The sequence below is a fragment of the Chiloscyllium plagiosum genome, unplaced genomic scaffold (assembly GCF_037043375.1).
Source record: "Chiloscyllium plagiosum isolate Xiang-an unplaced genomic scaffold, Cpla_swu_hap1 HiC_scaffold_10, whole genome shotgun sequence".
Lineage (NCBI taxonomy): Eukaryota > Metazoa > Chordata > Chondrichthyes > Orectolobiformes > Hemiscylliidae > Chiloscyllium > Chiloscyllium plagiosum.
Genome location: NW_028270148.1, coordinates 48,372,513 through 48,398,699, shown reverse-complemented (window position 1 = coordinate 48,398,699; position 26,187 = coordinate 48,372,513). Strand labels below are relative to the sequence as shown.

At 39.1% G+C, this 26,187-nt stretch overlaps 1 protein-coding gene across 10 annotated transcripts in view; it reads right to left on the bottom strand.

Moving 5' to 3' along the window:
* Nucleotides 1-26,187, bottom strand: part of esrrga (estrogen-related receptor gamma a) — a 238,567-nt gene that overhangs the window by 103,765 nt on the left and 108,615 nt on the right. For 2 of the 10 annotated variants that reach the window (XM_087991322.1, XM_087991321.1), the window contains one exon: nt 16,135-16,224. The exons of the other annotated variants lie outside the window; for them this stretch is intronic. In XM_087991322.1, the coding sequence (XP_087847448.1) occupies nt 16,135-16,224 (90 nt within the window). The remainder of the gene's footprint in view (nt 1-16,134; nt 16,225-26,187) is intronic. 10 annotated transcript variants of the gene reach the window in all.

Here is a 26,187-nt window from a genome sequence, read left to right as displayed (position 1 = left end):
AAACAACAGCCAGGCAGTCAATAGGAAGTGGCTACCAACCCAACCATTATATTCTATATGATAGCAAATTGCATTTCTAGACCAACCCTCATGTAGAGGCCTCGGAGCAACATCCTCACAACAAATTCTTCTGTGATCATAATAAAAACTAAATTGTACCTCTAAGCCAGCAAATATTGTAGACTCATTTAAACAGTTGGAAATTCAATATGAATCTGGCTGAATTTAAGAGAATGCAACACCACCATTCAACTGATTTAATATGCAGACTGGGAGGAGGTTGGGTGAGGGACATGCAAGGAGACATTTCTCTAAATCGGACCAGTTCAGCAATCTTAAGAGTTATCAGCAGACTGGAACAATCTGTGTATTTAAGAATTTGCACAGAGCCTGCAGTACCACTGCCCAATATCTTAACTGGAGTAGTGCTGGCGAGAGGGCTTGTTTAACCCCTATTATCTGAAAGCAGCTACACAAGGGACCACATACAGTAGCACGCGCGCGCGCGCACACACACACACACATACACAAAACCTGAGAATCCTGATGCATTACAGTATAGCACTTGCAAATAAATGTGGTCTACTGAGATATGGTCCTTCTAATCCTTATCTAAATTGCAATTAACACTTCACAGCTACAGATATCTGCGCAAAACCCAAGCTGTGTTCTGTTATTTTTTTGTTATTGGACGAAAATCAAATCAATCTTCAAACAGGATTGGAATGAAAGAGGCTGATCTCTAATTGCACGAGCAGATAACAATTTCATACTTTCTGCCCAAGTACAGCCATCAGGCTGCAGGAGGAGCAAATAAAGAAATTAACAGGAAACATTGCCATTGTATAACATTTCATTATATTCCTCATCATATGCCAGATAACAGAGGGCAAATATTTGAAAAATAAACAAACAGTCGTAATGCTGAAAGAAACAGAGCATTGTGTTTTGTGTATAGGTTTACTTTCTTCAAATAATTTGTCACCCTTGATAGTCACAAAATGAAGTCATGAGGGCTTCATAAAGGAGTGTTTATGAATTTCTTATCAAAAGCTCATGTGGCGCCATCCCAATTATCAAGTAAGAACAATCATATTAGAAAACACATCGGCTGTTTAATGTAATTTGCAATTGTTAAAAAAACAAACAGACGTACAGTAATTCCATTGCAATTAATCTCCAATCTAAACATGGCAGCGCATAGAGAGAGAATAAAATACAGTCTGTGTTAACTGATGCAGGCCTCTTAATCTACCATGACTGAATGCGCTTATCATCTCTGCTACACTTAGCTAAGTTATTTCTTTGTCCAAACATTAAGGGGAAAAAAAATCAATTCAGCTCAGGTTTTCCCACATCTTCATATCACTTCTCATCTGAACTCTATGGAGGTAGAATTTCAATTACCTTGGAGAACTCCCAACGAGCCAGGATGAACACGGTCCTCCTGGTCACAGCCAGTAATTGTAGAGGGGTCTGCATCTTACATTTGATGATATGGCTTACAAAAATAGATATTTCAGTTATTTGATAAAGGTATAAAAGTCTTCATAGGAACATTGCCATTATTTCTCTGCTCTGTCAAGCAGCACATGAACAACTAATTCTGTTACTTTGTAAATGTAATAATTAACATATTTACAATGTGAAAAAAAATGCTGACTATAATTGTAGCTGCAACAAGGTTCCCCAGGGAGGATAAATGAACTTTGAATATTCACTATTTGGTTGAAAAAATAATTAGCTTGCCATCTCATTCTCCCTTCTACCATCAGGTTGCTCTTTTTAAAAGCATTTCCCTTTAGCACAAAACATGCAAACAACATTGACTTTGCTTAAAAATTATTTCCAGGTTGTTAGTTAGGATATTAAATAGCTCCTTGCTTTTAATAGAATAAACAGCATTAAAAGAGACAGAGTGTACATTGCAGCAAGTTGTAAATATGCAGTTAGTGCATACTGTTGCTCTGTTGTTAAAGTTGTAATGGCTTATACGGCTTGTGAGGAGTTTAAATCAAATAGCTGCAAGATGGAGAAAATCCACTTTATATAGGTTTATCCTCATGCCTTCACCAAGTTACATTCCCAACTAGCCAACTGCTGCTCCATCACCCTGCCATGGCAGTTTATCACTGACACGTTCTAATAAAACTATATTTTGGCTACTAAATATTTACCATCGGTTCAATTTTAATAATTATGAGTTCCCAAACTGTCAAAATCAATCCATCAAAATGGGCTTATGGATTTCTGTAAATCAAATAACACCAATGCGAGAATGTTAGGTGTGAATCTGCAGCACTATTGGCTCATATCCCTGTTTGGATAAGCATCAACGATGCTATAAATGACTCTAGATTTGAGGCTATTCTTAGTTTACTCTTCTACTCATTTTTGCAAAGTGACACTTAGTACCAAAGTTAGTTTTAAAGTGCCATTTTCTCTTCCATGCATTTATAAATATTATCTAAGATATTCTAAAGTTTTCAATACTTCTAAAAAGTTTTTTTTTAATTTTAAACACATTCATTAATGAACGGCTCTTCTTCAGAAAATCACAAGTGTGCAAAAACCATATTGCGTCTAATATAGTGAAAAGAAAATTGCAGAATACTCCTGATGAATTGGAGAAGATGTTCCAAATCAATCTATGGTTTTAGTTACAGTGATTTCATACAAAAGCAGCATACTGCCATCCACTGGGATTAAGTGTCTCCTCTTTACTGTTAATATTGTAGGCTGAAATCTATGATGGCACACATTTTCTGCTATTTTAACTTGAACTTCAGAAATTATAGAAATAAAGTGAAACCCAATCAACATCCTACTATTATGTTTCCTAATCCGATTAGTATATAATTTCAGAATATCAAACCATTTACTAAGTAGAGCATTTCAAACTGATTTATTCTTTTCTCAATACAGAAGAGTCTCATCAATTGTCCATATATACTACTTGTGACTGAAAAACCTCAGGACACAAAAGCGCTAAACCCTTTTTCCCTTCTAGTGACAGTAGGTGTGAACTGCCCTATCGTTAACGCCATGAATATGTTAGGCAAGTGAATAGCCTTGACCCTGGAGTTAATCCTTTAATCCCTTCACATCTGTTTGGCAACACTTCTGCAACCTTCTTTTTTGAGAACTTTTTTTACATTGAAAACAGTGAACCGTCTTACATTTTTAGTTTGTTTTATAGAATTAATTTAATGTCACACATTCCACTTAATATGTTAACAGCAAATTGCACTGAATACAATAGCTACAAATACTTACTGTCAATCCAATACAGTAGTGCTTAAATATCACCAAGACGCACAAACAGACACTAATGATGAAATGTCTAAAAGCAATAGCAGTAATGGGTTAATTACAATAAGTCTTCACTATCTTTCCACAATAAAGGCCTGTTTTATCCTGCCAGTTTGGAGCAGCCAGATTTATGGAAGCACTTTATGATGATTTATTCATCCTATGTTGCACTTTCAGTCTCAAAATATATTTATAATTCAGATTGAAAATACATATGCTGTGGAATAAACAATATCACAATATATTTACGAAGCAATAACATTTCTATTTAGTGGCTATAGAGAGAGAAAGATAAAGTACTAGCTTTGTTAAAATGACAAAATGTATATTCCAAAATAACATGGATCCTTTTGCTCAAAGTTAAAAGTCTGTACCACACCCAGGTTTACAGGTAGAAAAATGACATAATTCAAATGTTCTAGCGTCAAAAAAAATGATAAAACGTCTCTATTCTTTGTTTTTCAGTTTACATAATTTGAAATGTTTGTGCAGCATGTTACCGAAGAACACTTCCAAACGTGTCATGACAAATATTGAGAAATGAATCTAGTGTTTGATGAACTTAATTCTCTCAGAATCAGACACAAACACTGCAATTGTAACAGCCTCTGGCACTAGTTCATATAAACAGTATTCACAAGGAGAATTACATGTTTGGGAGTGAGGAGAAATAAAATGCTCAGAACAAAGATTTAGTGTGAAAGGAGCGATTTTTCAGAAAGTGGACAAGTCACATCAATTGTTAGGAAACAGATTGAAAGAAGTTTACATTTATAATTTAAATTTTTATACCAAATATATATGTTAACACTATTATTAAGATTGTGCTTGTCTTTTTTATGAACTTCCTTCTTGGCTTTCTTAAAGTTCTGTTTCACTGATGTCAAAAGAGGAAGTACGTAAAAAAAAAACAAATATATTATGCATCTCTTGGTTTCTTATAAAACTGTAGGGAATCAATTTGCTATTTATAAAATTGATCAGTGGTTTGAAATAAGACAAGTTATACAGTCAAATGGAAGTTGGCAAAGGATATGCAGTGGCAGATAGAATATGAGCTGCCAATTAAGGCAAACATAGAGCAGGACAAAACAGGACTTAATGATGAAAGGAAGGAATGCAAAAGGAAAGCACAACAGTATATGTGACTTGAGTCAAATCATTTTTTTTGAAGAAATCAATTAACCTTTCAACTTCTTTGGATGTATCATATGACAATCTTCTTACTGTTGTAATGTCAAGCAATAGAAAGGGTGGTTTAAAAGAACGTTTCCTTAAGTTAGCTTGTATCAAACAGAAATCAATTTTTAGGTGCATTATTGCACTCAGTGACATTTAAACTGGTTTCAAATGGCTGCTATTCATACTGCATGTTTTCTTTTAGTCTAGAACCCATTATTACATGTTCAAAGGACTCCATGGTCTATCACTACAAATCTATGCAAACAGATGACAATCATTGATAATACAATCATACAGTCATAAAGATGTACAGTACGAAAACAGACCAATCAGTCCAAGCTGTCCATGCTAACCAGATATTCCAACCTAATCTAGTCCCATTTTCCAGCACTTGGCCTATATCCCTCTAAACCCTTCCTATTCAAATAGCCATCCAGCTGTCTTTTAAATGTTGTAATTGTACCTGCTTCCACCACTTCCTCTGGCAGCTCATTCTATACATGTACCACCCTTTGTGACCCTTTTTAAATCTTTCCCCTCTCACCCTAAACTGTGCCCTCTAGTTCTGGACTCCCCACCCCATGGAGAAGACCTTGTCTATTTATCCTATCCATGGCCCTCATGATTTTATAATGATCTGTGAGGTCACCACTCAGTCTCCACACTCCCGGGAAAACAGCCCCAGCCTAATCAGCATCTCCCTAGAGTTCAAACCCTCCAACCCTTGCAACAGCCTTGTAAATCTTTTCTGAAATCTTTCAAGTTTCACAACATCCTTCCGATAGTAGGGAGACCAGAATTGCACACAATGTTCCAAAAGTGGCCTAACCAATGTCTGTACAGCTGCAACATGACCTCCCAACTCCTATTCTCAGTTGACCATTTATCAACTGTACTTTCTTCAAGCAAGAAAATCTAAACAATGTGTGAAATTAGTTATGGTGATCTATTGCATGGACTTTAATTTTCAGCACACAACAGCAATGCTTTAATTATGAGCATCTAAAAATCGAGTGAAGACATTTAATAATATATCACATGTATTTATAGCACTGACATTTTTCTCTCAATGAAATGCCTCAGTCCTTAAGTACCATGCAGTCATTTATAATCATGTGAGTTATACAAGCACTTATTAAGATTTGGAGATGCCAGTGTTGGACTGGGGTGTACAAAGTTAAATATCACACAACACCAGGTTATAGTCCAACAGGTTTATTTGGAAGCACTATCTTTCAGAGCAGCAGCATCACTTATTAGTGATGAAACTTGTAGATTAGATTTTAAATGGCTTATGCGTATGAGCAGGCATGTTGAGAAGAATAGGTCACTTGATGTCTTTGAGCTGTAGATTGAAAGGAATGTCTCCTCTTTTAGCCGGTTGTATGAATATTCAGTAAAGGGTCTTTTCCTGGTTTCCACGGGTTGACAGAAAGAAATTGCTCATAATTCAGCACAAATTACCACCATTTTAGTTTCATTGACATCAAGCATGGGTATTAGTGAAAAGGCAAATCCACACTGGTTGATGAGCAGAACATATTTGGAGACAGGGGTAGCAAAGTAAAGATTTCATCACTCTGCAATTCAACTGAGATTTTCATGCCAATTCAAGGAACTGGGATGAATTCCATAACTGCAACCCCGTTTCCAGTGCCAGGCTGCCAGGAAACACAACTTGCCCAGTAGAAGTTTCTGCTGCACTTGAAGTTGCTTACTCAACCAGCAAACCCAAGGAGAGACCGAAGATGAGATGGCCCCTGAGTAGAACCACTGAAGGGAACACCTCAGGTGCCATTGTTTAAATGAGTTCCAATGATCTCTTCCAGGTGCTGCCAACTGACCTAAGTACATAATAATAATCCTTCCTGGGTCCTCTGAGAGAAGCTACCTGTTTCTATCTTCTCCCTGACTTACCTTACTCCACATGCTGCCAATACCTTCCATAAGCTCCTAAAAATGCCCTAAATTACTTTTCAAAAGGTTTCTGGCCTTCTGTCTCAGCTCCATGTCTGTTCCTGCCTCTTCTCACTAGGCAGGACTGTGATGGCCAGCCTTCCCAATGAAAACTCTGAAAGGTTTGACTTTGCACTGTTGGACAACGTTGTTGGAAAGATAAGGACTGATTAGGGACCGTCAATGTGGCTTTGTGCATGGCAAGTCATGTCTCATTAACTAGATAGAGTTTTTTGAAGAGGGTTGATTAGGGCAGAATGGTAGATGTTATCTAAGTGGACTTCAGCAAGGCATTCAACAAGGTTCCATAAGATTTGATCAAATAGAATCCAGGGGGAGCTAGCCAATTGAATACAAAATTGACTTGAAGGTAAGAGACAGACGATAGTGTTGTAAGGTTTCTTTTAGACTGGAGGTCTATGACCAGTGGTGTGTTGCAAGGATCATTGCTGGGTCCACTGCTTCTTGTCATTTATATAAATGATTTGGATGTGAATATAGGAGGCCTGGCTAGTAAACATGCAGATGATACCAAAATTGGTAGTACAATGGAGATTGAAGAAGATTATCTCAGAGTACAACGGGACCTTGTACTCTGATCAGATGGGTGATGGACGGAGGAGTGGTAGATGGAGTTTAATTTAGATAAATGTGAAGTGCTGCATTTTTGTAAGACAAATCAGGGCAGGACTTAGGAAGTCAATGGTCGGGCCCTGGAGAGTATTGCCAAACAAAGAGACCAAGGGGTGCAGATGCACAGTTCCTGAAAGTGGGGCGGTGAAGAAGGTGTTTGGCATTCTTGCCTTCATTGGTCAGTGCATTGAGTATAGGAGTTGGAATGTCATGTTGTGGTTGTACAGGATATTGGTTAGGCCACTTCTGGAATACTGTATTCAATTCTGGTCTCTCTCCTTTAGGAAAGATATTGTTAAACTTGAAAGGGTTCAGAAAAGACTTATAAGAATGCTGCTGGGATTGGAAGGTTTGAGCGACAGTGAGAGGCTGAATAGGCTGAGGCTGTTTTCCCTGGAGCATCGGAGGCTGAGGGGTAACCTTATAGAGGTTTATAATACCATGAGGAACATGGATAGGGTAAATAGACAAGGTTTTTTTCCCAAACTAGACGGCATAGGGTTAAAGTGAGAGGGGAAAGATTTAAAAGGGATTTGAGGGGCAACATTTTCATGCAGAGGGTGGTACGTGTATAGAATAAGCTGCCAGAGGAAGTGGTACAGGCAGGTACCATTACAACATTTAAAAGGCATCTGGATGGGGACATGATTTAGAGGGTTTAAAGGGATATCGGCCAAATGCTGGCAAATAGGATTAGATAGTTTTTGGGCATTCGATCAGCATGGATGAGTTGGACCAAAGGGTCTGTTTCCATGCTGTATAACTCTACGACTCTATGCTCAGCATATTCCACAGTGTCTTCTTCAACATATATGGGAGGTGGAATGTTTTTCTGACCAGATGTGGATTAATATCCGAGTTTTAGTTTTGATGACATTCAGGCTGAGTTTCTTGTGTACAGAACTGAAAAAAATTGAATTGGCTTGCAAATCTGGTGCACAGTGGGCATCAACATAAGACCATAAGACAGAGGAGCAGAAATTAGGCCATTCTGCCCATCGAATCTGCTCCGCCAATCATGGCTGATAGGTTTCTCAACCCCATTTTCCTGCTATCTCCCCGTAACCTTTGATCCCCTGGGCAATCAGAACTTACTTATCTCTGTTTTAAACATACTCATTGACCTGGCCTCCACAGTCTTCTGTGGCAATGAATTCCACAGATTCACCACTCTCTGGCTTCAGCCATTTATCATTATTTTCATTCTAAAGGGAGATTCTCCATTTTCCCTTTACTCTATGGCTGTGCCCTCAGTTCCTCATCTCACCTGCCAATGGAAACATGTTTCCAATGCCACCCTGTCCAGGCCATTCAGTATTCTGTAAGTTTCAATCAGAGCTTCCCTCATCCTTCTAACTTCCATTGGGTATAGTCCCAGAGTCCTCAAACGTTCCTCATATGTTAAGCTTTTCATTCCTGGGATCTACAAAGTTAAAAATCACACAACACCAGGTTATAGTCCAACAGGTTTAACTGGAAGCACTTGCGATAGGGTTAATAAACCTGCTGGACTATAACCTGGTGTTGTGTGATTTTTAACTTTGTACACTCCAGTTCAACACCGGCACCTCCAAATCATTCCTGGGAACATTCTTGTGAACATTACAGCCATACCACACTGTAGATCTGTATGTCTATAATGGTCAGTTTAGGTTTGGCACAGAAATAACTGTGATTAAAGAGTTTTCACTCTAAGTGGGTATTTAACACTGATAGCAGAGGGTAGTTGATCTTTGATGAAGTGAATAGTCACTTTCAAGCAGATTGTTAATATTATGAGGGCAATTGCATGGCCATTGGTCGCAGTCAGATTTGAAGATATTTGTTTCCAATATCCTATATATTATCATGAAATAATTGTAGGTTTGTGATGTTTTTGGACATATAAATCTTTGGAACACCACTCACAAAGACTCACAATTTATTGGTTCAAATGCTTCGCTCAGGCCGACGAATGCCATTAAGAGTTCTTAGTCAAAAACAGAAAGTGCTGGAGAAGCTTAATAATTCTGGCAGCATCTGTGGAGGGAAAAACAGAGTCAACATTGAATGCAGTGAATGAAGACCCTTCTAAAGAACGGTCACTGGACTCAAAACATTAACCTTAGTTTTTCACTTTTCTGATGCTGCAAGTCCTGCTGACCTGAGTTTTTCCAACACTTCCTGTTTTATTTCAGAGTTCCAACATTATCAGTGCTTTGTTTTTTATTAAACAGTTCTTGGTGCTGTTCCAGATATTTCTCTTGGGTCTTTATTGCTAGATGTATCTATGCCTAAAGATTCTTTAGATAAAGCACCACTGATTACTGGGAGGATTTGTTCAGCCACAGCAGTTAGTTGATTCAGGAGAATGTGTGTCAGGATTTTACTTGCAATGGTCAAGCAGGAAGGCTACCTCAGGAGGCTCCATGTTATCACTTATTTCCTTATGTGAAGATAATCACTATAACCATATTCCTGAAGTTTGGTTAGGTGAGCCAAGTTCATTTTCCTCTAAATCCATTGATGAATACATTGATGTAAACGTAAGTCAAAAGAGCTGAAGACCTCAGCTATGCTACTTTTCAGCCTTTGCTGTTTCTCATCTATTTGATGGCAATGTTACAGCTCTCCAATCAATGATGATTTATTAATGGACTCTACCACAGGGGCTAGCCTAGAAGAGTATCTGTGACACTGTAGATTCACAGTTCAAGAGTTGATGAAAATGTACATTCCAACAGTGACAAATAACACTATCATCTTTAAAATGAGAAACACCAACCTGTGAGCAGATAAATTTGTCCATTTGACTTTGATCTACAGATGGCCCCGGTGGCTTCAAAGAACCTTTGCATGTCACAATAATAATAGCATATTGTTGGATCTTTGGGAGTTCACTATCCACCACATGTCCTTTGCCTTCTGGATTTATTCTGGGAAGTCATGTATTTCAGCACCATTTTCATTGAACCATGATGGTACTTGAACCCAATGATCTGGGCACAGGAGTCTGGTAAAGCTGATTTTATTTAATTCCACCTTGTTCAGGCATTTGGGTCTCTTCAGGGTGCTCATTTAATGGTGGTAGTTATTAAGGCAGAGTCAAAATGTGTGGTGCTGGAAAGCACAGTCAGTCAGGCAGCACCCGAGGAGCAGGAGAGTCAATGTTTCAAGCATAAGCTCTTCATCAGGAATAAGGTCAAAATGTCAGCTCTCCTGCACCAAGAATGCTGCCTGACTGGCTGTGCTTTTCCAGCACCACACTTTTTGACTCTGATCTCCAGCATCTGCAGTCCTCACTTTCTCCTAGTTATTAAGGCAGCTCTTTGACAAACTCGTTACCTCATGAGTCCAATGTCTTGGAATCCCAGGATTCTTTAGCATCCCCCATGGCCACCAGCCAAAGTTAAGTACCTGACACTTAGTTCTCATCTTTCTATGTCTCGCCTCCCCCAGCACAGCTCATTCCAGCCTCATCCAGGAATTCACCTGAGGGTTGTTTCTGGCAGGCAGGTGGCCCAACATTTGCTCCTCGTAGTGAAATGAGTTACCTGTGGTGGTACAACCAGCAGCTTGCTTTTCAGTGAATAGAAGAGATGGAGGACAAGTTCCGCCATCCCTTGAACTCTATTCAGTTTACACTAGATCCACAACACCAAGACTAGACATGCAAAATAATCCAGACTAATATCTACCACTTGACATGAAAAATAGTGACTATTGCCTGCTGATACTGCAACGAGTGCCTGAGGCCTGCCTACAGCAATTAAAAAAGTTTCCCATTTAGAAAATAAATTTATCTCTTGGGCACAATAAGATTATACTGGCTGCAAATTCTTGGCTACAGTTGCTAAATTACTCCCCATGGTTTATGGAAGTGACCTCAAGTGTGTAGTAATGCCCTCACTCTTTGGCACTAGATGCTATAACTAGTTTGGCACTTCCTATAAGCTTTGGGTCAAAAGTCAATAGCCTCCCGAACTGCAGCCAATATTTGCAATGTCAGTAGAGATCTGGGCTGGGCCAAGGAGAGGTGAAACAGATTTAAAGAGTGCACAATGCACTTTTAGTATAGCAGGAGCCAGAAATTCCTTCACTTGTCAGTAATATTTAACCGGATGGGTCACAGGTCAAAAGGAAAATTATGTCATGCCATCCTAAATTTTGTCTTAAATTAAAATGCGATGTTTCATTATTTCTTAGTTTATCATTTAACTCTACTTTGGTAATTGAATGCAGCAACTGCAAAATGTATCATAAAATATAAATACTTTTAACAATTAGTTATCTCAAATGAGGCACTACTTGATTAAACATAAAATTATTTTTCACATAACACCAGGTTATGTTCCAACAGTCATGATTTGGAGATGCCGGTGTTGGACTGGGGTGTACAAAGTTAAAAATCACACAACACCAGGTTATAGTCCAACAGGTTTAATTGGAAGCACTAGCTTTCGGAGCGCCGCTCCTTCATCAGGTGGTTGTGGAGGACACAATTCTAAGGCACAGAATTTATAGCAAAAATTTACAGTGTGATGTAACTGAAATTATACACTGAAAAATACCTTGATTGTCTGTTGAGTCTTTCATCTGTTCGAATACCATGATAATTTCACTTCTTTCATGTGTAAATCACATGTGTCGCATCTGTTGTATGACACTATGATCTTTTGCTATAAATTCTGTGTCCTGTAATCCTGCTCCACTAGCTACCTGAAGAAGGAGCAGCGCTCCGAAAGCTTGGACTTCCAAATAAACCCGTTGTATTATAATCTGGTGCCGTGTGATTTTTAACTTTGTCCATCCCAATCCAACACTGGCACCTCCACATTATAAAATTATTTGCATAACAAACTATGCTTTTCTAGATCAGAACTCCAAGAGAATGGATTATGCTTCCAGAGAGGGAGACTTGAATTATAAAAAAGGATCTGAGTCTGTGTAAAATATGGATAAAGATGAGTTGAGTCAGTGATGGGTAAGTTGTCTGAGAGTTATGATTTGCATGCATTTTGAAAGTCAAGGACTGATTAGGGATAGTCAGCATGGCTTTGTGTGTGGGAAATCATGTCTCACAAACTTGATTGGGTTTTTTGAAGTGGTGATCAAGAAGATAGATGAAAGTAGAGCGTTAGACATTTTCTAAACGGACTTTAGCAAGGCCTTCGACAAGATTCCTGCCTGGTAGACTGGTTAGTAAAGTTAGATCACATGGGATCCAGGGAGAACTTGACAATTGGATACAAAATTGGCTTAACAGTAGGAGACAGAGGGAGGTGGTGGAGGGTTGTTGTTCAGATTAGAAGCCTATGATCAGCAGTGTGCCAGTAGGATTGTTGCTGGGTTCACTGTCGTTCATCATTGATGTAAACAATTTGGATGAGGATATGGGAGGAATGGTCAGCTCATTTGCGGGTAACACCAAAATTGGTGGTATAGTCAACAGTGAAGAAGTTTATTTACGATTACAAAGAGATCTTGATCAATTGGTCCAATGGGTTGGGGTTTAATTTGGATAAATGTGAGGTATTGCATTTTGATAAAATGAACAAGGGCAGGGACAATTAATGGTAAGGTCTTGGGTAGTGTTGTCGAACAGGGAGACCTAGGGGTGCAGGTTTGTAGTTCCTTGAAAGTTGTGTCGTAGGTAGACAGGGTGATGAAGAAGACATTTGGCACACTTGCCTTGACCAGTCAGAGCATTAAATTACACTTGTACAATACACTGTGTGCACCACATTTGGAGTTCTGCATTTCTGATCACCCTGCTATAGGAAGAATGTTATTGAACTGGAAAGGGTGCAAAAAAAGATTTACAAGAATGTTACTGGGACTGGAGGGTTTTAGTTAGAAGGAAAAGCTGGATAGGCTGAGACTTTTCTCCCTAGAATGTCAGAGGTTGAAGGTTGGCCTTAAAGAGCATTATAATATCATGAGGGGCTTAGGTAAGGGTAAAACTAGAAAACATAGATTTAAAGTGAAAAGGAAAAGATTTAAAAGGGATCTTAGGGGCAACGTTTTCACAGAGAGGATGGTGCACATATGGAACGAGCTGCTAGAGGAAGGGTTGGAGATGAGTACAATTACAACATTTAAAAGGCACTTGAAAAGGTGCAGGTAGAGAAAGGTTTAGAGAGATGAGGGCCAAGTGCAGGCAAATGAGTTCAGTTTAGGAAACCTGGTCAGCATGGATGAGTTGGGCCGAAGGGTCTGTTTCTGTGCTTTATGACTGTATGACTTCAAGAGAATCACTTCAGCCAACAGAACATCTGGTTTCCTTTCCCAAGATTAAAACGCTGACCAATTTTGTCACAGTTGCAAGAGTTCCTAGATCCACAATCTAATGTCGAAAGACATTGATATCGATCAACCTTCAAAAAGATGAGCATGAATCTTCACTGATTATGGGCAATACTCTGAGTTATTTTATTGCACAATATAGTAAAGTAAGTCCTCATTTAATTTGCCTTGTGTAACATCATTTTGTTTTAAGATTGACTATTTCTTTCAGGCCTTTTTTCATGGTTTCATTGCAATTTTCATTTTATCTTAGACATTATATTCATATATGCATTTGGCATTTAAATTATACATTGACTTTGGAATTGTGTGTTGATTCCGCACATTATCAATCACAAATCAGCATAATATCCGTATCACAGATACACTCTATCCCTGTTCTGATGGTGGGCAAGCAGATGACAAAGTACTGGTGTACATAGGCCACTCCTGGCACAGTTTATTTACTCTGATTCTGGGAGGAGTATGAATTGGAATCAAGAGGAGGAGGCAATTCTGACCACTCTCAATGATGGAACAGAGAACAAGAAAGGACAGAACTTATGAGTCACCAATAGAGAGGAGAAATGAAGGTGGGTGAGGCAAGGGGTGAGTGTTGGTGACTATAGGTGGTGCAGGCACTTGTTTCCCCACCCCATCCCTGCTGTCATGACTTTCATATCAGGGCCTAACCCTGGGGGTTCGGCACTATGAAAACTGCTGCTGGAAAAACTCACAGGTTCCTCCATTTCCTACTCCTTAGTTTCTCCTAACAATCAGGTACGAAGTGGAGTAAAAAAGGGAACTCTCAGGAATGAGCCAAAAGGCAAAATGCCACCAATCATTCAAAAACTACAACTTACTTCACATTTAGCTCTTCCTTCTCATTTTCACAGTTGAAACAGAAATCTAATTTGTTGGTATCATAGAATTTGTTGGGCTATGATTTCCAATTTGTGATTAAGTAAATACCATCCACATTGTGTTTCAGTAATGTTATATTGGTAGAAAGGTTACAAGGTTACAAGAAATGCCTATTTTAAAACCCACCAAATTTGATGATAGTGTTTTCTCTTAAATCAGAATGGCATTCATTTGATCGTAAGTGGCTTAATTTATTTTGCAAGTTGTCTCAACCACAAATGCACAGTGATGCTAATGCCTGATATAGATATTTTTCTAGGTAAGAAATTTCTACAGGAACCCAACCCTGGCTTTTACACTGAATCCTATTGGAAACCATGCTTCATTTAAAGTTGTTTCACTTAAAATCACCATTTTTGGGAATTCAACCACAATTGTAAGTGACGACTCTGCAAATATAGACAAGATACTGTATAGATATTCTCAAATAATTTTAAGGAACCACAATTTGAGGTAAATGTAGTGAAACCACATTGCAGGTTTAACAGCAAATTAGAAGTCATACTAACGTCCTGATTAAAAGTCCATTTTTTCTGCAACTTAGACTACAATTTTAAATAGGCATTTATCTGTAAAATATAAAGCATAGTTGCATCAGATAACAGCATGCAATGAAGGGCCAATCAACAAGATCACAAAATTAAGTTGTTTGGCAGAACATTGCAGGCAGTATTGAGGAGAGAATTCTGGAGAAAGATCAAGCAGATCTAAAGTAACCCAAATTTCCCACAACCATAACGATTGCTGCATGTGATGCTTTCTCAATTAAAAGCAACACTTACATTCTACGATTCTCTGCTAAACCTATTGAAAGGTTGTCAATTCATCATTTGCAAGTGAACAGTACAAAGCATTCAAGCAGCTACCCACTGAATAAGACTTCTACAAGAAAATACCGTTAAAGTTTCTGATGCGACTTTAAAACTCTAGCTTGTACATTTTAGATTGCTTACAGAGCTTGATTACTTGCAATGAAGCAGGGATAAGATTCCACACTGCAGCTACCTAAAGCAATTTATGAAACTGTTTTTAAGTAATAATCAGATTTGTAAGTATTTCGGTAAATCAATAGTCCAAGTATGACTAAATTCCAACAATGTTAATCCTTTTTCATGATGTTTACCATTAGTACAAAAACTCATTTATGATGCTAACCTTCTTCTGTAATTATTATAGCTTCATATAATGCAGTATTGTTAAATGTTCAGATCAAAAGAAAGAAGTTGCATTTGAATCAAAAACAGAAATATCATTTCACATGAAGTTAAAGATGCAAATTATTCTCTAAAAATTTGAGATGCAGAATTGAATTAATCACTCCATTCAAATTAACAATGTTTGCTGTACATAGGCTACACATTGTTGTGAATACTTTCATCTTATCACTGCAACTTTAACAAGGGATTGTTCTCGTTCAGTTCATTTTGTCCTTAAGGTGCTGATTTACACCCAAATACAATTTATCCTCAGTGTGTCAAACAGGTGCTTTTTCTGTACATGAAAATCTGGGAATTAATGTTATCTTGCTCTCTCTGCAATGGAAAATTTCCATTCACTAACTTACGAACAAGTACTCTGCAGTTTTGTTACATTTTAACTGGATCTTTAAACATCACTGCTTTTCAACAGTACCATAGATTTGGTTTTCAACTGGCCATGCAGCATCAGCACTCGGCAACCCAACATCGTAGAGTCATAGAACTGTCCAGCACGGAAAAGGATCATTAGGTCCAAAGCATCCATGCCGATCAGATATCCTAAATTAATCCAGTCCTAATTGCTAGCATTTGGCCCATATCCCTCTAAACCCTTCCTATTCATGTACACATCCAGACACCGTTTAAATGTTGTAATTGTACCTGCCTCAACCACTTCCTCTGGCAGCTCATTCCATACACGCACCACCCTCTGTGTGAACCCACTGCATGGATCATGTGTGCAATGTAACAGCTTCTGAGGAAACACAATAGATTGTACATGTCTTCATTGAACCATTGAGGAAAGGAAGGGGGTTGAATTCTGTTTGCTTTTAATTTCTGTATTTACAATAAATCAGTAAAAATGTGATTTCCAATGATGTAAAAAGAATATAGATTACAGGGATTCTGGTGACGAACTTCAAAACTAACAGTCAATTACATTTCTTGAGAGGGATTATCATTTAGAGTCAGCTGTTTGATTTTATTTACTTCCCTTGTATGGAATCAAAAGTTACTAAAGTTGACTGCCAGTTGGTAAATGTCTTTCTAAGACTCAAATTAGCTTGTTCCTTGCTGTCTCCATTATAGGGTGCATCTCTTCTGAAAACATATGCAAGTCAAAACCATTATTAGTCCAAACAATTTGGCTGTTTAATATAAGTATGCAAATATTGCACATTAAATACATTAACCTTGCTGCTCATTTCAGAAAGATTCTACAATATAGAATCATTGCTTCATGATTCAAACCACTAGTAACTTTAAAAGCTATCAACAAGAGTTAACAGAATTTCAAAGATTTAATGTTCAACGGTCATATTTTATAAGAATACACATCAGCACAAGAATGGCAACATAGCTCATGAAACAGATTAAAACCTGACTCTGAAGCATGTTGAAGCAAAGGATGTGAAGCCATGCCCAAGCGGTCACTGCACACTGCTGTTTGAATTTCACACCAGCTACACACACAGAGTTCATAACATCACTGGTTTTTGCTTCATAGTTTTAATGTTGGGAGAAAACAGACATACCTGCAAGTGTGCCACTGATATGAAAATTTAAATTTCTAATGAAGAATGTGCACTCAGAGCTCCTTTGTCATTGTGGTCAGCACAGGGTGTATTCGGCAGTATAATTTGTGGCTTCCAGTTGTTCAACAATAACAATGACAAGTTGCATTTATATTGTGTCTTTAATGGGGCAAAATGTCCCAAGGCACTTCACAGGTGCATCATAAATCAAAATACGACATCGAGCCACATAAGAAGGTATAAGGGCAGATAACCAAACTTGGCTGAAGTGGTTGGTTTTTTGGAGCATGCTGAAGGAGAAAAACAAAGTAGAGAAGCCGAGAGAAATTACAGAAATACGGCCCAAACAGCTGAAAGCATGACCACCCACGGTGGAGTAGTCAAAATTAGAGATATTAAAGAAGTCAACGGCAAATGACTGCTGATGTCTCAGAGGGTTTTGGAGCTGAAGATTATAGCAATTCGATGGAGAGTGGGATAGATTATGTCCCCCTTGGCCTGCACCATGACAAGAAAAATGAACAAATGTAACAAATAGAGTTGGGACAGAAGGGCTCTGAGCAGGCCATATCCACATAGGGTGTTCAGAACAGAATTCTCCCTCTCTCAACTTCAGCGAAGAACGGCATATCACTGCCTCTACTTCACCAACCAAGTGCACACTGAAGTAGGTTACCTCTTACAACCTCGGTCATAGCTTCAGGACAGAGCCAGGACGACACCGCATCAGTGGATGTGAAGGTGACCATGGTCATAAGCTGTTACACGTTAGGCTCCTTCTCGACAACAGCAGAGGGACATTTAGCTTCACCATGGCCCTCCATGATGCAGTCTGCGTTGATTGTACACACTTCACTTTGCAGGAGCTGCATGTTAACACTTAAGATGTATGACCGATTCTAACTCGCAGAAATACCTGCCAAATATGTGGTCAGAGATGCAGATCGAGGATCGGGATTCTTCAACCATGCGAGGACCCACAGAACCAATGACAAATGACATGGAATTTCCTAGTTGAACAATCATACTTATTAGCTACTGATTGCCGATGACAGGAACTGACTGCACTCCTTCCAAGTAATATGCGACCATGTAAAACGTATTATGAAAATCACTGTCTGGTATCGTGGCAGCAATCTCCATTCTATGAGAGATATTTGAACCATCAGCATTTTAAACCATCACAGCAAAGCAGAAGGTGGCCACTGGGTGGCCAAGCTTGTCCACTTAGTACCTGACTCATGACTCCAGTATGAAACCCATTGACAATGAGGCTAGTGCTTACAGTATGCTGCCACGTGTCATTACACAAACCATTAAGGCACTGAGGCAACATGCCATTGCCTGAACTACTCTGAAGAAGTCCTGCAGTATGTGCCAAAGTATTGTCTTGATTTGTAAAGGCCTGCCACAGGCTGAACAACCTTGCTATCATGAGGGCACAGACCTTGCCACCAGCAATATGATGCTAAACTGAGGAGAAGGAGCAAGAAGAGGAATGGAGGAGGCAACAAAACAGTTCCTTCCTGGTTTATAATCACTCATCCGAATACAGCACCATTGAATACAATCTCAATTCTCTATTCTAAAATAGTCTAACCTCCATCTTCCCTCCATTCCCAACCTTTGTCGTACTCTCTTCAATACAATCCTGAAATAAAGGCCAACACAAAAGAAGCATTCCAATTAATGATTTATACAAAAATAAGCTAATCAGCCTTGCACATCCCCTGTTATCTATGAGTCTTTGCCCCTGTCAGTGCTAAAGTGTGATTCTACCCCAGTGGCATGTTTGTTCAGCTATGGATACTCCAATGATGACAAAATGTAGATATGCTTGATCGCTGCCAATTAACTCCAATTCTTCCTGCTATGTGCCAAGTTGTCCAGCAAGAGAGTGTCAATGAGTGCTCAATTGTTTGGGTGATGTGACTGTCATGGTGGAATAACTCAGTGCGTAGTTAGGTATGAGCAACACATTGATTGATTGGGATGTGGTGCATTGGGTAGCATGTGAGATTATTGGGGCAGCTGATGGGTTATGGCATTTAACATTGCAGTTACTGACCTTGACCAGGCTTGTAAGGTCATTGAGGTTGCAGTATTGAATCCAGCTACATGTCTGACACTGAAACCCACAGTTATTTGTGCCTCTTGTCCACAGCAAGTTTGTCCTCAGGGCCTTGCAGCCTCCTGCACATTTCATATTCTCAGCTCGTTATTGGTCAAGGCCTGCAGTTCAGCACTGGAAAAACTTGGAGCATGCTCTCTACCATAATATGCTCCAAACACAATGTCTTTCCTGTTTGGAAGTGCAAGTTGGCTTTAAGTAGTACACCTCATCTTGAAGGCTGCATTTGTTGACACCAGCACATGTGTGCTATGCACTGCTTTCAATTGCATGTGCGCATTCAAACGTTTCGGGGGAAGTGGCCTGGAACCCAGGGAGGGGTGAGGAAGGGAAAATCAGGACAAGGAGTGGATAGGACCAGGGAGAGATGGTCAGGATCTGGGTGTGAGGTGGTGGCAGGACAGCTTCTGGGCTCTCCTTTTCCCACCTCCCACCCCACTCCTGTGCTCTCCACCCTCTGGGTGATAATTCCCCACCACCTCTCTCCCCAGGACTAAATCTCATTTCAAAAGTCTTCCCTGTGCATGCGCAGTGTTGTATTTACACATGATGTCACATGCAAATCTTATGTGATGGCATAATGGACCATGTATTGTTACTGGGAGTTGTGATTGTCAGCAAACACTGCCCATCTTTACTTGGTGCTATCTTCCCATTATCCCTCAGGTAGCGAACCACACAGCAGCACACTTAGCACTGGCTACATACACAACAAACATTTCAATAAGCAAGTAGCTCAATATTTGCTGATGCTGTTAGCAGCAGAAGCAGTGGGGACCAAATGTTTGCACACTGTGATTGCTTAACCTGGATGGTATTTATTCCTGGTGATGAGGTCTCACACAGAGTTGGCAAGAACCCCATCTCACTTCCTTCGGAGAAGTTTGTCAGGTGCACTGTCACTCAGGCACAAAGTGATCAATGGCAGGCCTGCCTTGGGATCAAGGAACCTGGCGGTGGAAATCTCATCCCTGAGAACTGCCAGCCAATCACGCAATGATAGAAGAAGCAGGGCCAGGTACCAGCAATGCTCTGACCAAAGAACCAGGATCTACAAGGGGCCTAAGATTCAGCATGGGTTGGGGTCTGCATCAGAGGTGTCTGGGAGATCGGTTGCAAGAATATGAAGGTGTTTCTCAGCATCTCTTCCTTTCCAAATGCCAGCTTCCACAGTCCGACACTGAGTGATTCCCTTGAAATCCACAAACAGACAGGACATGCTTTGCTTTCTCAGCTCACTGCATGGTGATTCATTTGCCCGCTGCTGGTTGACTGCCAGTGACAGTGAAATTAGGCTGTTAAATGGGGAGTTTTGTCCACATAAGTGTTTTAATTAGTGGTGGGGCAGTAAGGCAGGCCATGAACCTTCCCATTCAATATTTAATTGATACAGAAGCTCGAAGTTGGGAAGGGGAGTACCTCCCACTCAGCATCATCCCATCTGATTAAATGATCCTCTCAATCTGAAATCTCCGCTCCCTCCTCTGCCCCGATTTTGGAAGTTTTCAATTAAAGATGTATCTATTTCTGGATGAGTTGGCAATCAACTTATCCAAGTCGTAGTTAAGTTGCAATACAGGTCAGGTTTCATGAGATCTCCTGGACAAGTCTGACCACTTAAAGGCATCAGAATGAAATTTTCTAGATCCTGAATTGACATAGCTTGGTATCTGTGTTTTAGCTTCTTCCAGGATACTTTGTGACTCTGGAATCCAGACTAAGAGAAAATTTAATAGCAGTTTTTGACATTATGAATAGTTTGGACAGAGTAGGAGAAGACTATTTCCTCAGGTTGTCAAGTCAGCAATGAAGAGTTACAATTTGAGATGGTCACGAAGTGAGTGAAGCAAAAGACAGGGGATATGATTTGGGGATATGATTTTATTACAGTGAGACTTGTGGCAGCGTCCAATGATGTGCCATGGGGAATGGATGAGGCAGACTATTGTAACCTTTATGGAAAATGTGATTAAATATTCAAGCTTTAAGATTACGTTGGGCAACTCAAAAAAAGGAGGGGGTATTAGGATCTGTCTGAGACCACTGAAGCCCACACAGGAGAGAAATGTCTTTGTGCCAAGCTGCTTTAACAGCACTATGCTCACTTACATGAACTCTCCATGGGAAACAGCCCTAGGCCGCCCAACCAACATTATTCAGAGATATCAAGTGAAATAGCACTCTGTTAAACAAATTTCTCCCCCATAATTTCATATCAGTTCAAGTACCAAGAACCCCTAGTCTATACAGTTAAATATAAAGAAAACCTTTGTTTTTTTCACTTTAACTGTTTTCATTATTTGTGCTATAAATCATGGGACTGGCTAATGTTTTAGGGACAAACATTTGAATCCCACCATGGAACAGGTGGTGAAATGTTTAATCGATAAAAATAAAACTGGAATAAAAAGGCTAGTTGAAAGGTGACTGTGTAACCACTGTCGATTGTCATAAAAACCGGTCTGGTTCACTGCCCTTGAAGAAAGGAAAATCTGCCATTTTCACCTGGTTTGGCTGACATGTGATTCCACATCCCTAACAATGTGGTTGACTGATAACTGCCAACTGGGCAATTAGGAATGGACAGTGAATTCCAAGCCACTGACATCAACATCCCATGAACATGTTAAAAAGAAAATGGGGATTTTAACGTTGGAGATAATTTTTGTATTAAGAAATGAAGACTATGGCAATAATAAATAGCTACTACATAATCTTGTCTGGATCATAACTAAAAATGATTTCTGAACATGTTCTGTTAAATTATAACCTGCACCACAGACTGTATCAAAGTGCAAGACAATGATAATTTATTGGCCTAAAAAGTGCCATCTGCCAAATGTAATCATACTGACAAGACAGAGCTAGGCAGGGCGCAGTAGAAATAACACAAAAAACAAACTGTCAAAATAACTAGGCGGGATTGATGGAGCTTCAGCCATGTCAAAGAATACTGACCTCAGCAGTAGAACATGACTACTGCAACTAATAGGATATGAAGAATCTCTGAGGTTACCCATTGTGAAGAAAGGAAAAACAGTGTTACTGCTTTTGCTATTTAAAATAATTGAAGTGAAATAACACTGACTATTACAGTCAAAGTTGCAAGGGATCCTCGAAGGGTTTCCTTGACTTTAAAATTCAGTTCCATGGATTTATTTAAACACAATTTCTTATCCATTTCTCCACATTAATCTGACACCACTCAAGCTCATGTCAGCTGGACTGTACAACTTATGAGTGTTGGTGAGCTGTCTCCACAGCATCCAGAATGAAAGTTTCGTTATAGGTTATATGGCCCGCTTTATCTAACCTTAAAACTCCAGATACAATGTGATGTACTGTCCTCAATCTACACATGGATGAGTCATTGATTAAACAATTATTTGGTGGTGGGCTTCCCTTTTATTTCAAGTGAAGATATAGGAAGCACTACTATTATAATCAGAATGTTACAAAGTCTGGAGAAACAGAATGTACATTTTCCTGGGAATAAAATGGAGTAAATGCAAACAGATAATGTAAGATTTACCTTCTAAATGGGAGCCTATAGCAGTGTTACTATTTTACAACATTGATTCCTAATTCAGAAGTACGAGTTTAGATTTACCTGCTAAAGAGGTCTTGCCAGATACAGCAAACATTATGCAACAATATGATATAGAAATGATGTTTGTGTTTTCCTCACTTGAGGAGAATAAATTGAACATCAACTTCCTGCTCAAAGTGCATTCAAATCCAAGATTCAATTTCTCAGAGCTGACCTGTACACAGCTTTACTTAATAAGGCAAGTGTTGCCATTCCTGACCAGAACATGTTGGTTGAGTGAGATAAGTAAACCACAGACATTTACAGCACAGAATAAGGAGGTTTTAGACATCATGCCTGTGTCAAACCTTCTTTTATAGCAATCCCACTCCACCAAATCATGTCATCTTCCTTTGCACCAAAAGCGTTCATTGGTTTCTCTCCTGAAAGACTTCGGGAAACTATAATCTAATATGCCTCTCAAGAGACTGAGAGATTTGTGTCAGATACCTTATCTGATTCTATTCTCCATTGAAAGTCCATAGGATCTCAAATAAATTCGTTTTGAATTAGTCCAGGTACACTCTTGGTAAGTGTACCAGAGAATGGTGCTGATGAGGCATTGAGGAACGTTTTGCCATTAATTCTCCTCTGCTACACTGCGATAAAATGTACACATAGAACAGTATGGCAAGAAAAGAAAAAAATAAAAAGTCATGGAGTCATAGAGATATACAGCATGGAAACAAATCTTTCAGTCCAACTTATCCATGACAACCAGATATCCTAAATAAATCAAGTTCCATTTGCCAGCATTTGGTCCATATTCCTCTATACCCTTCCTACTTATATACCCATCCAGATGCCTTTTAAATGTTGTAATTGTACCAGCCTCAACTACTTCCTCTGGCAGCTCATTCCATATATGCACCACCATCTGTGTGAAAATGTTGCCCCTTAGGTCCCTTTTACATCTTTTACCTCTTACCTTAAACCTATACCTTCTAGTTTTGGACTCTCCCAACCCAGGGAAAGACCTTGTCTCTTTACCCTGTCAATGTCCCTCATGATTTTGTAAACCCCTCAGCTTCCGACACTCCAGGGAAGGTAACCTCAGTCTATTCAGCCTCGCCCTATAGCACAAACCCCTCAATCTTGGCAACATCCTTGTAAATCTTTACTGAATCCTTTCAAGTTTAACAACATCCTTTATAAAGCAGGGAGACCAGAGTTGCATGAATTGTTCCAATAGTGGCCTAACCAATGTTCTGTACAGCTGAAACATGGCCTTCCAATTCCTACACTCAATGGATTGACCAATAACAACAAGCACGCCAAATGCCTTCTTCACTATCCTTGTGGCTCCATTTTCAAGGAACATGCACTCCAAGGTCTCTTTGCTCAGCAACACTCCCCAGGACCATTAAGTGTATAAGTCCTGCCCACAAAAGTGTGCAAAAAAAAATTGAAGTTTACACCGTTCTGTGGTAGAATTGGCACATTTCAGGTCATTTAATATGCATTCTACTGATATAAATGCACAATTAAAGAGCATTTGCTAAGGGATAGGCTTGTTCTCTGTACCAGTTGGTACATCGATTGACAATGATAATTTGATAAGAGAGTATTTTTGCTTGCTACAATGGTTTTCATTAAAGATGTTCTTTCAGCAAAACTGTAATATTGCATCTGATAACAGCAGAGATTACATTTTGTGCATTAATCTAACAATGCTTCTGACTGATTCTGTTACAAATATAGGCAGCAAATCTAACTCTTAAAAGAATGTCATTACATCTGACATCACCTTTCTTACAGTATATTTAAAGGCACTGCACTATGCATCAAAGGCAGAGCTGGTTATTATTACATGCTTCTTTTGGAAGGTGAGATGCTTAACATGCTCTTCATTCTTTTTATTTAGTTGTGACTTCAGTTGGCAAATGTGTTATCATGGAACAGGCTGCTAGAATAAGCACCTCTGAAGAAATGCAGCACATGCTGAGTACTGACCTTTAAAACCACAATAAAGTTGCAGTAACCCAATCCTAGAGACCAGGTGCTCCAGATATATAAGGTTACTGCTTGGCTCTCAGCTGTTCTGAATTTACAAGGGGGCAGGAAAATGGTACTGTGTCCACAAGGGAATTGTTTTCTGCTAATCAACACAGCAACGCTTCACAGAATACAGTGTCAGGCTGCAAACGCCACTTTAGAATAAAAAAAAGCAGTCGCTTAGGCAACGAATAAAGACATCATTATGGTGACATCGTAGGACAAAGAAGTAAAATTAAATAAATCTTGAGAAAAGTGGAAAAGAATTGGAATTCAGGGTTGGCAGGACAATGCCTGCACAAGCAAATTTCAATCAAAAAAAATCTTAGATGCATAATCCCACTGGAGGCCAAAAGCTTAGAAATCACAGCGCTATTCTGACAATTTAATCATCAAATCTTTTTTCAGTGTTATTTGGAGATGTTCAGGTAACAAAGCCTAGTCAATATCTCATTCAGGTGAAGCTTCGAAAGCCTAACAAACCTGGGCTGTTGGCCAAACCTTTTGAAAGTGCAACAGTGACTGAGGCTCACTTAACTGAGCAAAGATTTGCTCTGCTCAGAGCAGGAACTTGACTACAGCAGAACCAGTACTGACAGCGAGGGTGCAGACCTGAATTCTAACAATGCTGTATCCAGTCTGTGTGCAAGCAACTGGAACTGGCACTCACACTGCATGCAAAGGGCCATAGCCTTGCTCCTCTTCAGGCTCAGCTTGTTTTGAAGGCTAACATCAAGCAATTAGTATAATTAATCTGAGACAATGAGATGTGTTACCACTTATCAAATTGATTGTTCCTCCATCAAAACAAACTGAAGAAGCTTCTTCCTGTAAGGTACTGTATAATTTCACAAGATGATTCAAATGTCATGTTGCTGCAAGCCAATTAGAAATACAGTCACTATCTGTGGAATACATGATTTAGATTGGTTTAGCCATTCTGCTTAGTACTTAATACAAGTAGTTTCATGTCTGGCAGCATAAAGGAAAACGACAAATCTGAAGCTACAATATGTTCACATACTGCAGAGTGTCTCAAACATATTTTAAACAGTACCAGTAACCAAATTAAATCTTTAATGTCAAATCTTAAATTATCAAAATACACTCAGGACACGCTCACAACATCTGGCACAGCCTCAATAGGCTGAATGACCTCCAATGTTGTAACCATTCAATGACTAACACTGAAGAAATCTGTACATTTTGCAATTCTCCACTTCACAACCTAATTCTTCTTCGCATCTAAACAAAAATGCTCATATATTCCCTATTACAATTTTTGATACTTTATTCCCCTAATTCCATAAAATATTAGAATAACATTAAATTTAACTTCTGTTCAAACAGACTTCAAACAACCTCAACTCCAAGGCACAAAAAAACTAATAAGGTTTTTTCTAGTTATATTTTCATAACTTATTCATTTAGATTCAATATGCTCAATCTACATCATATAAACTCTGA